The 16,124-nt window shown below is 42.7% G+C and overlaps 1 protein-coding gene across 1 annotated transcript in view; it reads left to right on the top strand.

The window, feature by feature from the left end:
* Nckap5 (NCK associated protein 5) overlaps positions 1 to 16,124 on the top strand; it is an 806,966-nt gene that overhangs the window by 487,328 nt on the left and 303,514 nt on the right. Inside the window, exon 6 of the mRNA XM_051203949.1 lies at positions 935 to 1,022. Coding sequence (XP_051059906.1) covers positions 935 to 1,022 — 88 coding nt within the window. The remainder of the gene's footprint in view (positions 1 to 934; positions 1,023 to 16,124) is intronic.

The following is a 16,124-nucleotide window of genomic DNA, read 5'->3' as shown; positions in this document are numbered from 1 at the left end:
TGCTGAGCGTTCCCCTTCAACAAGGCAAAGCCAAACCACCTAGAACACCCAGGCAAGCAAAGCTACAAAGACTATGAGACCAGAATAATTGCACCGAAGAAGCATAAACCTGCTAAACTACTTGGAAGAGTCTAGACCAACTGAGGCACCTGGAAAGTGCATTCTTCAACCTGTAGAACTGCCTATAGACTGTGAAGTAAGCTCCAGGTTCCCGGCTTCACGAGCCATCATCCTTGCAGGGATGGGCTTTGGTGATAGCTGTCTTTGAGTCATTTCTGTTCCTATAAGTAACCTCAATAAGACTCATTGGTTCATCAAGTTGGTTGGTATCCATACTTTGATATGTTATAAATTCCTTATCTGGGTGAGTAGGTATGTGTCTTGCATCTCCCCAGGAAATGCTTTGTCTCTCAACATGTTAACTTGGCAGCTGATTTCAAAAAATGAAACTGATGCTTGAGGAAGATTGATGTGAGATCTTGTGTTGAATTTGAAAAGGGAGAGATCATGAGTGAAGAGAGACGCCAGGAGCTGTGTGCACATGAGTTCAGATGTTCAAGCCAAGAATAGAATGGCTGTAAATGACTTCATGACTGTCCTTCCCACTTTCCCTCTCTTAGTCTCTCCCCCTCTTCCCTCCCTCTATTTCCCCCTTCCCCCCTTTTCCACCTTCTGCCTCCCCTCCTTCTCTAACCCTTCTCCCTTCCTTCGTTTCATTCTTTCCTTCAATTAAACCCAAAGCTTTGGATATCTTCAATGAATATTCTACCCCTGAGCTCTCTCTATTCCACAGTCCTCCAATTCTTAAAAAGGAGCGGGGAAAGCCATTCCCTCATCTCAGCTTAGGAAGTATACCCCAAGAAGAGATGACTCTGACAGCCCTGTGTTAGTGGAAAGCCATCATAAAGAATGTGTTCACGCTTCTGTCTCTTAGGATGGAGGAAACTGTCCGAAGTCTACTGCAGAGCCAAGGGTCTCCAGAGCACAAAAGAGAAGAACCGGCCAAGATCACAGCCTACCAGGTACAGTGTGTTTCTGACTCTCTGTTTGGTTTGGTGTTCTTGCTGGGAGCTATCACGTCACCTTTATTTTCAGAAATCTTAAGCATATTTGTTTGATCCAGTGAATCATAAAATCCTCCTTGAAAGAGGTCATAAATGTGCTTGCAGGATTGGGAAGAGATCACATGGCCCTGTTGCAAGGAGGTGGGAAATATGTGTTATATTCTTGGGATACTTGAGAGGGATTGCCTCAGATGTTATCTTGAGGAGCACTTTCCAGGGCCAAGGAAGGCCTGAAGAGTAGAGAATGAGGTTTGGGATACTCCAAACTGAGGAGAATAATAGCTGAGCCACGGGGGGGGGGGGGGGGTACAGCCTAGGCTTGAGGAGATTATGCAGATCAGAGTGACTGCCAGGAGGTTGCTGGGGCTCACTGGATGGCCAGCCTAGGCTGATCAGTGTGTTTCCCAAGTAAAACCAAGCCTCTGCCTCAGAAACCAAGAGGTAGAATAGAATAATGGAAGGAAACACCCAAGGTTAACCTCTGGCCTTCATATGCACACACATACATAAACATATGCATATACACAAAAACGATGGGGAATTATAGAAACCCCAAACGAGGTCATTTGTTTTCCCTCACAAGTGACTAAGAGAAATATGTTTTCAGAACTTTTTTCTTTTCTGTACCTAAAGGTACTTATTAATGTGAATTCAAGGCACACAGGAAGGGGTATTTTGTTCATTGCCCTTTAGGTTTTAGGTTCATCTTTAAAGTTGGAGAGGAACATGGGATGTTCTTTGTTCACTCAACAAACACTTGGTTTCTGAGACTTATAAAGATGGCACAGGGTAGCAGAACGACTTGTGTAAGATCACCCTGACCATCCTAGTGGACCCTCTGGTTAGTCACCTTCCTCAACACTCAAGTCTTATACTGAATTTGGGGAACTTGCTGGGAAATTTGTTGATTCAATATGGGTGTCTTCACCCCACCCCATGTGTCTCAGATTTCCCTATTTGCATCATTTCTCTGGAAGGAGCCACACACCTGTGTGGAAATCCAGCCTCTGGGGAAGCTGTAGTTTGCTCAGCTTTCCATTGTGTGTAAGTGTTTGTTCTGAGGCTTTTATTGTCATTTACTGTTGAATAGCAGAACCACAGCTCCTGGGGTTGGAGCTCCCACACTCATTGTTTTGCATGCATTAAATAGGGTCAGATTTTTTTTGCTGGGCACCTTCCCGAGTGCATTGCATAATGTAGTCCTTGCGTGAATTATAACATGCCTTGTTCATTGTGAATTCTCTCAAAGTAGGATGGCCATTTCTGCCAAGCAACCGAAAAATGCCCCTGTGGTAACTATTTTGTGAAGTTTGCCATTGTGCCATTCTAAGCTTTTCTTTTTCATTTGGATGATGTTCATGATCTCAAGTTTTGTGTATAAAGTCATAAAGTGTGAAGGTGTCTGAGAATGTGTATGATACATGCATGTGTATGCATATGCATCTATCTGTACATGTGTGTACCTGAGCGTGTGTACATGCATGCATATTTACCTGTGCATGTATATGTGTATATCTGTGCGTGTACCTGTGTGTATGTGTGTGCCCCTGTATATGTATATGTGTACCCGTGTGTGTGTGTGTGTGTGTGTGCATACACATGTGCACATATGTGCATGAGAGTGAGGTGTACCTGTGTGTGCAAGTGTACATGTGTATATGGGTACATGCATGTGTGTACACATGGAGGCTAGAAGACAACCTTAGTTGTTACTCCTCAGGCTTTGTCCACCATGTTTATTTGAAACAAGGTCTCTCACTTGCCTAAAACTTGACAATTTCAGCTCTGCTGGCTGGCCTGAGAGCCCCAAGGGATCTGCCTATTTTCCCTTCCCTAGTTCTAAGATTAAAAACACACAGCCCCTCGCCTGACTCTTTATATAGGTTCTAATAAACCCTAGTGGCCTTGTATGCGCCAACTCTCAAGACCCTATCACCAGCCTAGGATTGATGAACATCACTTAATATAGACCCAAGGCAGGAGTTCTGTGCTTACTTTCCCAGTGTCTGTGGACCCGATCTTACTGTCAGGGAGCAAATGGTTGGTACTATGAAGCCTATAAAAGATTCTTGTGTGTCCAACAGCCTCTAAAGTAGGTCTTATGGTCCTCTTAAGCTGGTGCCATAGATACCTTTTTGACTCTTGCTAAAATTAGGTGTAAGTCCCAGATATTTCCAGGTTGCCCGTGTGGACTTAAAGTGAATTACTATCTGCAGAATGTCATGTATGTGTGTACTTGTGTGTGTGTGAAGTGGGTGAGTCCCTTCATAAACCCCAGATTAAAAAGTCACTGTTTGAGAATTAAAAAAAATAAATGGGGCTGAGGAGTTGGCCCCATTTGTAAAGTAGTTATCCAAATGCGAGGACTTGGACCAACCCTAACACCCATGTAGTGTGGAGTATAGCATACACTATCATGGCAGCATGAGGTGGAAAGAGTCCTTAGGTCTCTGGGCTTCACTGGCAAGCCAGCAGTGGCCAATCAGTAACGCCAAGGCAAAGGAGATCCTGACGCAAAAAGCCAGGGTAGGTGACTACTGAGGGACAACAGACAAAATTTATCCCTGACCTCAGTGTTCAAGTACACATGTACCTGCACACACATATACATACTCTCTTCAAATTAACTACTGAGTAATAAAACAGGAAGAAAAAAGAAAGAAGGAAGGGAGGAAGGAGGGAAAGAAAGGAAGGATGAATGAATGAAAGGAAAGCTTACAAGCCGGTATGCCAGTGTTGGTTTGACATTCATTTCACTGTGGAGGTGGCAGTTCTTGAGTGATGGGGCCATTATCCGTATGCGTGGAGAAGGCACTGTGTGCACCAGGAACAGATTCATTTCTGTGGGGAGAAATGTGAGACATGGGACGCTTTCCTTCAGAGGAGCCCCTGCGTAAACATATGCTCTCCTCTTGCTTCGTCTGGCTCTGCGGTCCTTCTCTCTGGATGATCCAGGCTTTCCGATACGCCGCGCTGCATCTTCTTGCCACTTGGGCCAGCCTTTCCTGTAGTTAAGTTTGGAAACTTTTATTTGAAAAAGAAATCAAAATTGCACAAGAGAGAGGGAGCCATTGAGCATCTGTGAAGCAGAGCAACCCTTAGGAGACACATGGTCTCTCTGTCTACCAGGATGCATACCCACAGGCAGCCTGGATGTAGTAGGATCCTTGCAGACACTTGATGGATTGGCCTTTCGCAGGCTCCCTGTGTCCCCAACTGCCTGTGTGCTTCTCCATTGTAGCTGCTATACTCCTTCATGTTCCCACTTCTTTAAAAAAAAATAAAAAGGAACATGAATTGAATCACATTAGTTAATTCATTAAAAATCTGACAGCCAAATGGGATGAGGAACAAGACGTTGGACCTCACACAGAAAGCCTCTGAGTCCCTCGTTTTTCATGCTTTAAAAGAACGTGTTTGGAACTAAATGAGGAATTCTAAATATAAATGTCCTCAGCGGGCAGCAATGTTGCTCAAGTGACACAAACATAAAATGTCAAATGCCTTCTTGAGAATTCTATTCTGGTGGCACACTTAGAAGTCAACACACGGAGAGATTTCTTGTTTCTTTACATTTTGTTTGTATGTGTGCATCTATATTTATGCATGGACATACGTGTACTGAGCATGTAGAGGTCAGAGGTCAACTTTGGTGTCATTACTCAGGTGCCGACTACCTGAATTTTGTAGAAAGGGTCTTCCCTGACCTGGAACTTGACAAGTAGTCTAAGCTGAGTGTCTGGAAAGCTCTGGGGAATGTGTCTCTTCCTTGTACACTGTATTAGAAGCATGTGGCATCTTGTCTGACTTTCCATCTGGCTGCTGAGAATCAAACACAGGTCCTTCCTCACTGTTGCACAGGAAACACATTACTGACTGAGCAACTCTGCCAGGTCCATTTGAACCCTTTTCTTTGGAGCAGAAGGTAGCCATAAAAGTGGGGTAGAGATCGAGTCTAATGAATTATATCATCCTCACAGTAGAGAATGTAGAGAATTACACAATGGCCAGAGAAGCAGTGACCACAGCATTCAAGTTTACCTGACTTCATCCTTCCATTTTACCCTTCTTGGACAGCCCTGTGCTATTTGAGCCCATTGCCATCACTTGCAAAGATGGCCTCCATTCAGACCTGGATCCTTCCGTAGGAATCAGAATCAGCTGAATTCTCATGGATTGTCCCTGGGTAACTTTTATTAGTTTATGTGAATTATACAAAGTAATGAGCTTCACGGTGACAGTATTTTATAGAAAAGAAATTCCATTGTATTTCATCTAGTTCACTATCAAAATTATTATGTTCATCCTTAAGGGATTCTTTAAAAGAATTGCCAAGTGAGATTAATTATTGAGAAATGTCCCTTTCCTAGATACCCTAAGGACTGTCCATCATCCAGCATACATATTTCCATGTTAGTTTTGTGTTCCTGTGTGAGTACAGGAGCAAAGATGTCATGGCGGGGCATGGAGATGAGAGGACAGCTTGCCGGAGTCAGTCTCCCCTTCTAATATACTCTGAGGCAGGGTCTCTCCCATTTCATTGGCGCTCTGTGTGTCCCATGCTCTCTATCCCGTGAACGTGCTGAAGTTCTCCCATTCCCGCCTCCTGTCGCATCACAAGAGCATGGGGACTATAGATATACATGATCATATCCTGCTTTTTACATGGGTCCTGGGGATCGGACTTGGGTTGGCAGACTCCCATAATTCGTGCCTTTATCTGCCTGAAATATACATGTTGATTTTTCTGTGGTGCATGGAGAGTGCATGTCAACGTCTATGACATTCCTCACTGACGCTTAAGACCAGCTTGGGAGATGGCTAATATTTACAAGTTATAAATGCATTTCTCATGTACTAAAATTCGTTCTGTACTAAGCGTGATCTTGGACTGCTATCGTCATGCCTCCACCTCCGGAGCACTGAGATTACCAGCATGCACCACCCTGCCCAGTTTATGAGATAGATGAATGGAACTTGGGGCTTGTGGATGCTACCCAAGCCTTCGGTCAACTGAGCTACATCCATATCCCTTATAAATTATAATTCTTACCAAAATTGACAGGAACTTTGCTATCTCAAACTTGATATTTTTCTTTCACCATCATGATTTGCATACACTTAAACAAAACTAAAACTTTAAAGAGCCCACACGGAAAAGATAGAATTGAAAAAAATGACATTCTTTAACATTAAAACAGAGAAGAAACCCCTTCCTTAGAAAACATCTTTTATAGCAGTATTCAGGATATAAGTTCTAAAATTTCCAAACTTATGATAATATTTCCTTTTTCACAAAGAAAACCATACAGTTCAACTAAAGTGTGATTCTCAAGTTAGGAAATATTTACTTTCCATTTCTACACAGCCTTGCCTGAGTCTTGATGTCACCTGAGGGACTTGTCATGGAGTCAGCTCAGTGGCCACACCCCTGGACCTGCTGAGTTAAAACTATTGAATCTGGCAACATCGCTGGTCTTGATGTTTTATTCAGCAGATCCAGCTAGATTTCTCTGGCGCATAGGTTTGGCTGGTAACCAGGGAAATGCTTCAATGTCTCCCCCATTCCAATCACAACCGTCCCTTCTTATTGAGGGAGACAGTGGTGTTGAGGTTTGGAGCTCAGTTCTCCTTGTCCCCCACCTTGACTCCCCATCCCCACCCCTAGCCATACACTGCACTCACAAGTACTGATCATACACACATCCTACTTGTTTTAGTATGCACCCTGGCAGTCACCTAGCCAAAGAGAAGAGACACAACTCTAAATACTAGAAGCCATTTACAAAAGGTTTCCTTTCTTTCCATTGTCATTTGAAAAAAAATTATTACATGTATTTATCCACATTTTCATTTATGTGCTTAGGAGTGGGGGTGGGGTCACATTCCACAGCATGCTTGTGGAGGTCAGAGGACAACTGGCATGGGCATGTTGTCTCTTCTCAGTCAGCCTGTGGATCCTAGGGATCCAGCTCAAGTAGCCATCTATTATCTACCACTAAGCCATCTCGTTGGTCCCATTCTAACATTTTGATCTTAACCCACAGAAGACATATAAAACATGGATGAACAGTAAATCCAGTGAGCATGTAGAAGCTAAGAAAAATAGTATTTCAGGTTCTGCTGTTTGTGAAGAGAGTGGTGAAGTCTTGGCACGGTTATTTGTACAATTATAAGTAATTGGTATATGAAATATTTTTAGTGAGTGCTGTTATTTATGTCTGCGGCCCGTAAACTTGGGAAGACGCTTGATTCTGTTTTGAGAGACTCGCCCTTTTCTTGGATTCTCTCTGAGCTCTGAATTGCTGCTGCAGTGGGGAAGGTGCTAAACGGAGTGGTTTTTATTGTGTGTTAAGTTTTAAAGGATGGATTCCTCAAGGGAGCAAATCTTTCATTCCTCTCTTTCTTGGTTCTAAGCAATGTCCTTTATTCACATAAGGTCAGACCAAAGTATGTGTTAAGATTCAGAATAGAAAAACGTACTGTCCTTTGTAAAGGGTGAGCATCCATTTTTCTTTTTGAGAGTATTATACAAGGGAATTTTTCTGATTTTATATCTAGAAGTTTTTAAAACAGTCCCATGTGGGAGCAATTTCTTGTTACTTCACTAACTAGTGATTATTTTCAAACTCATAATCTCAAAGTCATGCAGGGGAGTGTGTGTGTGTGTGTGTGTGTGTGTGTGTGTCTGTGTGTGTCTATGTCTGTCTGTTTGGGTGTGTCTGTGTGTACGTGTGTGCCACATGCACATGTGACTGTAGACATGTGTGCCTGTGCTTGTGGAGCCTGGGCTTAGGTGTTGTTCAAAGGGTTCCAACCTTGCACAAAGGATGATCTACTCAAAACTATCTTCCCTATGACTCAATCAGAACACAAGGATTTAGGCTGTGATTGGATTCTCAACCCATCTGGTCTTAACACATTGCTATAATTCCCTAGCAATTAAAACTGACCATTGATGTGTTTAATAGTTTTAATTGTTCCCGGTGACCAATGAGTGGGTAGTATTGTGACATATTCAGTTCCTGGATGATAACCCAGGTATAATCATAGTTCACTAAAATAATAAAGCTGATATAATTAGTATATATTAGAAGATTGTTTATTAGACTTACACATGATAGTCTGGAGAGCTAAACAATGCCTGTTTCTCCAAAGATACCAAATGTATGGTAGTTGCTATGTCTATGAGGCTGGAAGGAGTGGAATGCTGTGAACCAAATAAGAAATGCCCCCAGCAGGATTGTATACTTTGAACATTTGCTCCCCATTTGGTGGCATTGTTAAAGAAGAAGAGGTAAAGCCTTGTTGGAGGAAGTACATAATGGAGACAGGCTTTGATGTTTTCTAGCCTATGTCCATGCCTTGTTCTCTCTACATGTATTTCCTGGGGGAAGAGAAATGTGATCCCTCTGTTTCCCAACTGCAAGGGTCAACCTCACACTCCACTACCATGTTTCCCCTGTCATTATGGACCAAATCCCCTCTGAAACAGAAGTCTTGGCTTCTATCACAGCAACTGAAAACTAGCTGATAAGGCCGAAGAGATGGTTTCTGACCAGCTGATACTCACAAGGTGATCAGAAAGGAAGCCTGAGTCCTAGCGAGCAGGGGGTGCTTTTGTTTTGGTTCTTTTCTCTTCACACATACAAGGGCTTCCACTTACTCTCCTTAGTTGCAGTTATCAATTTCCTGCATGATCTGGACACATGAAGTAATTAGGTCTCTGCACATGCCTGTGGGGAAACACAACTTAATTGTGGGTGGAATCATTTCATCATCTAGATTACAAGCAAACCGTGAGAGTAGCAGCATTCACATCTCTCTGCATCTTCTAATTGGATGTGAAACCACCAGCTTTTCACGTTGAGATTGACCAAGAGAAGAAGCCGTAAGTGATCCTAAACCAGCTACGACCTAACTCAGCTGGGCTGTTTTGGGAATGTGGAAATTTTTCTAACCTGCCCTTGAACTTAGGCAACTCATAAAAGGTGGAGATCTTCAAGGAGCTTGTTCCCTCGCCTGCTTCCCTGTCAGCTAGCAGGATTTGCTCTGATATGAATAGTGCTCTTTGATTCCCTTTGCATGGTGCTCATGGAAGTCAATACAAACAAAAAGCAATAAGGGAGCATTTAGGATGGTCCATGGACATCCACAGTCCTGTGGAGGGCACCTGCTGTCAAACCAAGTTTATGGCCCTTTGAACCCACCAAAGAATCATGGTTTGCTATGGCTTGCATTCTTGCCTTCTCTGCATAAATGAATGGCCAAGATTCTTTTTCAGTTTGATTCCATACTTGCATGAGGAGGTAAAATTGCATCTTTCCCCTAAATTGCATCATTCCCCCAAATGTGTCCTGTTTAGTAGATTTGATTACTCACCTCTATTCGATTTTGTTCCATACCATATTAATTTATTAACTAATGAATTAGCACAGAAAAGCCTTTGTCTTCATTCTAAGGCCAAGTAGATATCTTAGTCTGAATTAGTAGGTTTCTGCTGTAATTACAAGTGATGATCTGAGAGCAGCTCCTTTGCAAGTACTCTACAATCTATTTTATTGCATTTACAAAATAATTTGTAAACATACCCTCAAGATATAAATTAGGCTATATTTCTCTTGGGTCACTGTATTTGATTTTCTGTCGAAGCCTACAGTTATTGCATTTTTCTTCTTTGTGTATTTTTAGCACCTCCTTCCTTCTGAGAATCTTAGCATGCCCTCCAGGGAATGATAGCGAGAATGGGCACTGAAATAATTAATATATCCTTTGCAGTCATTTGATCAACACGTTAGCCTTTTCAGACAGCCAGAGCAAATGTTAGGTTTACCTTGCCAATGAAGGAACTTCATTTTACACAGGCTGTTGTCTTTGTGAATGTTATGCAGCCAGTCAGGCTGTGAGGACCAGACCCCACAGTTTTGTGGGGATAGCATTAGTTGCATATGTACTCATGCTCTTCAAACTCAGCCGTATCTGAAAATCTCCTGTACAACTTTCAAAATTACTCATGTGGGACAGTGTGGATGGTTTGGTGGGTAAAGTGATTCATGCCAAGCCTGAGGACCTGCTTGAGTTTGGTTCTCAGAACTCATGTGGTGCCTGCAAACCCAGCAAGGAGAGGGGGGAAACAGGTAGACCCTTAGCCAACCAGGTAGCCTATTTGACAACAAGTTCAGGGCCGGTGAGAGACTGGAAACTAAAGTGGGGAAGCAATTGAGGAAGATAATCCTAAATTAACCTCTATTCTATATATGCCTGACATGGGGGAGTACTCCTATCACACACTTGCATGCACGAATGCATTGAGTGCACACATGGGTGCACACGTGCGTGCACACATATACACACACACACACACACTCATGCATGCACCTACATATACACAGAAACACATTGTGCACTGCAGGGATTCTGAGCTATTATCGTGGGTGTGTCCTGAGCATAGACATTTTTCCTAATTTTCACATCTTTGCATTGCTTTCTTGCTTACCATATTGAAGATTTCTCAAATAATCATAGATACTCTCAAGAGAGAAGAGAGAATCATAGGTATCCTAGGAGATAGCAGAGAATCAAGGGTACTGATGGGAGAAAGCAGAGGAACATGGCCACTGTGGGACAAGGAAAGAGACGAATACAGTTACTCTGATGAGATGGCACATAATCATAGGGTGATTCTAGAATACTCTCTTGTGAGGAAGCAGGCAATTGTGGTTTGATGTGATGCCTGTAGATGCAACAGCCAGAGTAGAGATCCCACTTGAGCAACTCACAGATGTCTGGTGTTGGAGTTAGTTATTGAAGCTTGGAGATCTATGGAAACTTTGGCCCTGCCGTACTCATTACATGTACTGGGTGGGAGCTCATTGCTCCATAGTTGGTGTTGGTAGTACACACAGGTTAGAGTGTCACTCAGGAAAACGATGGCACCTGGGTGGATCCAGGTCAGACTTTCCAAACAAGATGGGTGAGATATGGTAGAGAAGTCAGGAGAAGCAGATTCTTGAGGGAAGGTGGTAGTGGACAGTAATTTAACTTCAGTTAGTAAGGGGAAATCATAGACATAAAGTTACACACACACGCACACATACACACACACAGATGAAATTCTAAATATGCCCTAACTATGGTTGCCTACTAAATTAGCTTCAGGTCTGTTCTCCCTAACTGATAAGCCTAACTGAAAAACCCTAACTGATAAGCCAGTGTTAGGGTTACCAAATGAAGTCTTTTTTCATGGTATACCAGAAGGCCCTGGGAATGCAGAGATTATTGACAGTGGGATTCCAGGGCCTGTCCTCATAGCCAACCCCTCTGCTCAAACGGATGGATCAGGCCTTCTACATAGAGCTGAATCCCAGGTTGGTCTGAGCCATTCTGACTCTTCTACCAATATCTGGGAAAGTCGTGGACACAAAATGCCTCCTGGAATTTATGGGCTAAGAGAGAGATGCACAATAGAGTACCATCCTTCCTGCAGTGTGGGAATCAAGCAGGAGGTCTGAGAGTCATTGCTGATAGGCTCCAAAACATGGACACTCTATCTGGGAGGTCAGGCCACTTTAAAAGGCTGGGAAAATCTCATATTTCCTGTAGTGGCAAAGATCACAGGTTATGTTTATAAATGGCTCTATCTGTGTGGAGAGAGAGGGGGGCAGAGGAGAACCTTGGCTGTCATTTATCACATATCACCATATCACCCATTTATGTTGGTTTGTAGATAGGGCCTCTTACTGGCTGGGAACCTGCCTAGTATTGAAGGCTGGCTTGCAAATGAGGCCCTGGGCTGCAGGCATATCTCCACTTCTCCAATCAATCCCCCCAGTTACTTCCTATTCATTCTGAAGATCAAACTCAGAACTTCATGCTTGCAAGGTAAACACTTTCCTGACTAAGTTGTCTCCACAGACCTGCTCATATTTTGCTGAGGGACAAGTTCGGGTACAACGTGTGGGTACATCACCAAATGGTGAGGAATAGCTTACTCACAGCTTCTAGAAGCTTGGTGAAGCAGTATCAGCACATATTTGCAGACACCGTGTCTCAGAGCTGACTGACCTCAAAACCCTTCATCCCTCATTCACCTACTTCATTTTACATGCCAAAAGATGGTGCAGATACCTGTCTAAATTTACCACAACCACCCTACCTGTGAGTTGCAGACTTGAAACTCAGACCCAACTTCCTGAATGTTCCCAGTAGCCACAAAGGGTGCCCCAGGTTATTTGATATTAAAAAAGCCACTGGTTAAATCCTGCAGACTCTTTTTTTAGGGGAGGGGAATCTTAAAATACCTTTGGGAGAGCCAATTAACTCAGAACCCCTAGTTGCCCAGCCTATTTATCTTCAAATACACAGATTTTTATGTGATGAAAATGGTTACCCTGATTTCAGATGAACTTTTTAAAATTACCCTTCTATGTACTTAATCTGATGTTTCTAATTGGTTTTAGGATCCTACTCCTTTCTTGACATTTTATATAAATCCTCCTCTCCTACCAAGATGAGTCACCTGGAAGCTTTGGAGCTCTCTCTACCTCTCTGCTCCCACTGAGGCTATGAGTGGTTTGTCAGGACCTTCCTCCTACTCCATGACAAAATGACACGGCACCTGAGGGCTTCCTGCCATTTCCAGGGGCTGGAGGATAAAAATAATAGTTTTAATGCCAAAAGAAAAACCCACTACAGTATTACCAGCAGGGTTTCTTCTGTGAAACTCCTCAGTCTGCTGACTCTCACTATCTCTCCAGAGTTCCGCCTTGATCTGTAGGCTCATGTTATCTTAATTATCCTAAGTAAAATTCATTGTGTATTAGGTTCTAGTTAGGGCCAAATAGGTGAGGTGTCTCTCTTTGTGGATAGAAGTCTCCACTCATAATGAAACTAGACTTTCCAGCTTTGACCTTCAAAAGTACATGTGATGCTCAAAGCCCTCAGACTTGTTCTTTTCAGTAAATCCTGGAAGAGGGGAGGAATTCAGACTGGGACCCATTCTACAGAAATTTCCAAGATGGTGCCTTGACTGACAAAGTTCTCTGTGGCACTGTGAAATGAATCAGGTGGTAATATTAGTTAGAGTATAAGCACACTGCCCTGGCCAACACTTTACTTGGCAGAACAGGGAGAGTCAGCTGAGAGGAGAAGCCTCAGTTGAGGAATTGTCTTGATCTGACTAATCTGTGGACGTGTCTGGGGTTTGTCCTGGTTGGTAATTAATATAGAATGGACAAGTCTACTGTGAGCAGCACCATCCCTAGGCAGTCGGTCCTGAGCTGTAAAAGAAAGCTAGTTGAGTGTAATCCAGCCTGTAAAACAGCTAACAATTAGCATCCTTCAGTTCTTGCTGTGCAGTTTGGTTGTGATATAAGTTCTTTGGCAAAAGATGATTCTTTGTGGGCAACAGCCAGGCTTCCCTTTAAAGATTGTACCTTTGAGTTTCTACCTTATCTTTCCTTATGGACTGGAATCTGCAAATGAAAGCTGCTTTTGGTTAGGGTATTTTTTATCACAGTAACAGGAGAGAGAGAGAGAGAGAGAGAGAGAGAGAGAGAGAGAGAGAGAGAGAGAGAGAGAGAGAGAAAATCCATCCATTATTCCATTTTAAGGGGGGGGATTGTTTTAATTGTTCTTTCATTTTTTTTCTGCAAATATTCTCATGTTAATGATGAGGGGGAACTTTTTAAAAAATTAGCTGAGCTAGGTTTTTTTGGTGCACATCTATAATCCTAGCACTTAGGGGACTGAATCAGGAGGATCCGGAGTTTAAGACAAGACTTTGCTGTGTAGAATCAGTCTCTCCCTGGCCCCTATGTGAGTGTACTCCCTCTTCTCCATCCTCCACACATATAGAGATGATAGAGATAGAACAGATACAGAGATAGATGGATGGATGGATGGATGGATGACACTTTGTTGAAAGTACTTAGGAATAGTTAACTAGTTGAGCATTATACTTGTTATTAGTGGTAATAATACAGATGACACCATCAGTGTATTAACCATCCAACAGTGACATTTATTGAATGGCTTCTTGTGCTATACTTGGTATGGTGGTAGGGATGTGCTGAGCATTTTGTGCTATTCCTGAGAGACTTATGCTATTCCTGACCAGGCATCCTATAGACAGCATGTCTTTACTGACATGGCTTAGCTAGCTCTCTTCTTTTGAAGTATTATTGTTGCAGATTGTCCTTAATTGTCCCTGGTTCTGTTTCTTTAAGCCCATCCTAAATTCAAAGTATTGTTTTTTTAAAATTATTTAATGGTGTGTGTGTGTGTGTGTGTGTGTGTGTGTGTGTGTGTGTGCTTGCATGTTCTTGAGTACAGTGCTCATGGAGGCCCTGGTGGTGTGAGTGTGGGTGAGGCAGATCCAAGGACCTGAAAGCAGGAGAACTGGCTCTACTCCTTGCTGCAGGCTGCTTTAGGGAGAGCTAACAGAGACAGTGTGAGAGCTCTCCCAGATGATAAGGGAAAGCTGGCAGGCTGACCAACCCAGCTACCACCCAGTCCCAGAACCAGGCCTATGAGTTGGCCCGCCCAAGCGTCTACCTCATCTGTGAACTGCTGGAGAATGTGAAGGGGCCAGATCTGCCGATCCAAAGCTCCAGGATCCCCACAATACAGGACAACAACAGGATATCCAAGGGAAGCCCCAGTGAGAGCCCATTATCAATAGTGTAGCAGCAGCCAGAGGCCTCTAACCAGACTCTAACACGACTCACAGCAAGGAACGCTTAAAGATGAGTGGACTAAGTGTATGCTATGTACCTCAGCAGGCCATCCTAAAGCTTCCATGACAAGATTCCCTCCTCTCTCTGCCTCTGTCTCTCTCTCACTCTCTGTCTCTCTCTCACTCTCTGTCTCTCTTTCATTGCTTGGAGGTTTTGTTTTGTTTTCTTTTCTTTTAGAGGATTTTTTATATTGGGGAGAAGTTGCCTAGGCCGAGGGCAGATTCGAAGGGGCAGGGAGATAAGTGGGATCAAGATGCAAGAAGTTAAATTTAAAAAAAAAAGGTAAAATTTAAAAGAATTAAAAAAAAACATTGAACATAATACCTCTCTCATAATAAAGGCTGACTCTCTAGTGTAACTCATTAAGTAGCTGTATCTAAAACATACTGGTGGCACAGTGCCAGTGTCATGATCTAGCCTGTGACTTGGTGCTATCCCTCACTACTGCTGCCCAGCACGGCAAATGAGGGTCAAACCACAAGTCACTGACTTAGAAAAAGATTGACATTCAAAGTGTGGCTCCTATTAAACCCAGATTGCTTTTCCTTTCTTGTAAAGTTAAATTAAAGAGAGAGAGAGAGAGAGAGAGAGAGAGAGAGATGGCTTGTTAAGTGTAACCATCATAAGTCAAGGCCTGCCTGAGGAGTTATTATCTCCACTACCTCCCATGCATACTTAGAGGATTCTTTGATGAAAGGCAATTGTCTCCCAGTTAGCTCTGTTTAACAAACTCAGAAAATCCATAAATATGTCTCTGTTAGCCATTGATCACGTAAAAAGGATCCAGCATTAACCATAATTTCTAAAGCCAACTTTGATCATCTGACAATTTGAATTGATGGGGGTCATAAGACAGAATCTTACTTAATTAAAAAAACATTAATTGACAAATTGAATTTTTTTACCCTCTGTGGTATACAGCGTGATGCATTGATATGTGTATGCATCATGGGATGGCAAATGCGACTTAATTAGCATATGCATTACCTCACACATTTGCCTTTTGTTTTTCTTGTGTTACGAGCACTGAGAAAATTTACATCTTAGTAATTCCCAAGTCACAAGTACATTGTTAACAGCCATGATCACCATGTTCCATGTGTACTGTCTTAGCATCCCTCTTATGTCACTGAAAGTCTCAGCTCTCTCATCCCAACACTCAGCCCAAATAACCGCGATTTTGCTTTCCAATTCTATTAGTTTATTTGTCTTTCAGACTGCTTTATTTCACATATTATAATGTCTTTGGGGCTTGCCCATTTGCACAAAAATAGAAACTTTTACAAGGCTGACATTCATTTTAATCAAAATTTTCCTAAGAGTT

The sequence above is a fragment of the Phodopus roborovskii genome, unplaced genomic scaffold (genome assembly GCF_943737965.1).
Source record: "Phodopus roborovskii unplaced genomic scaffold, PHOROB, whole genome shotgun sequence".
NCBI classification, from domain to species: domain Eukaryota; kingdom Metazoa; phylum Chordata; class Mammalia; order Rodentia; family Cricetidae; genus Phodopus; species Phodopus roborovskii.
This window is presented reverse-complemented; position numbering and strand designations above follow the sequence as displayed.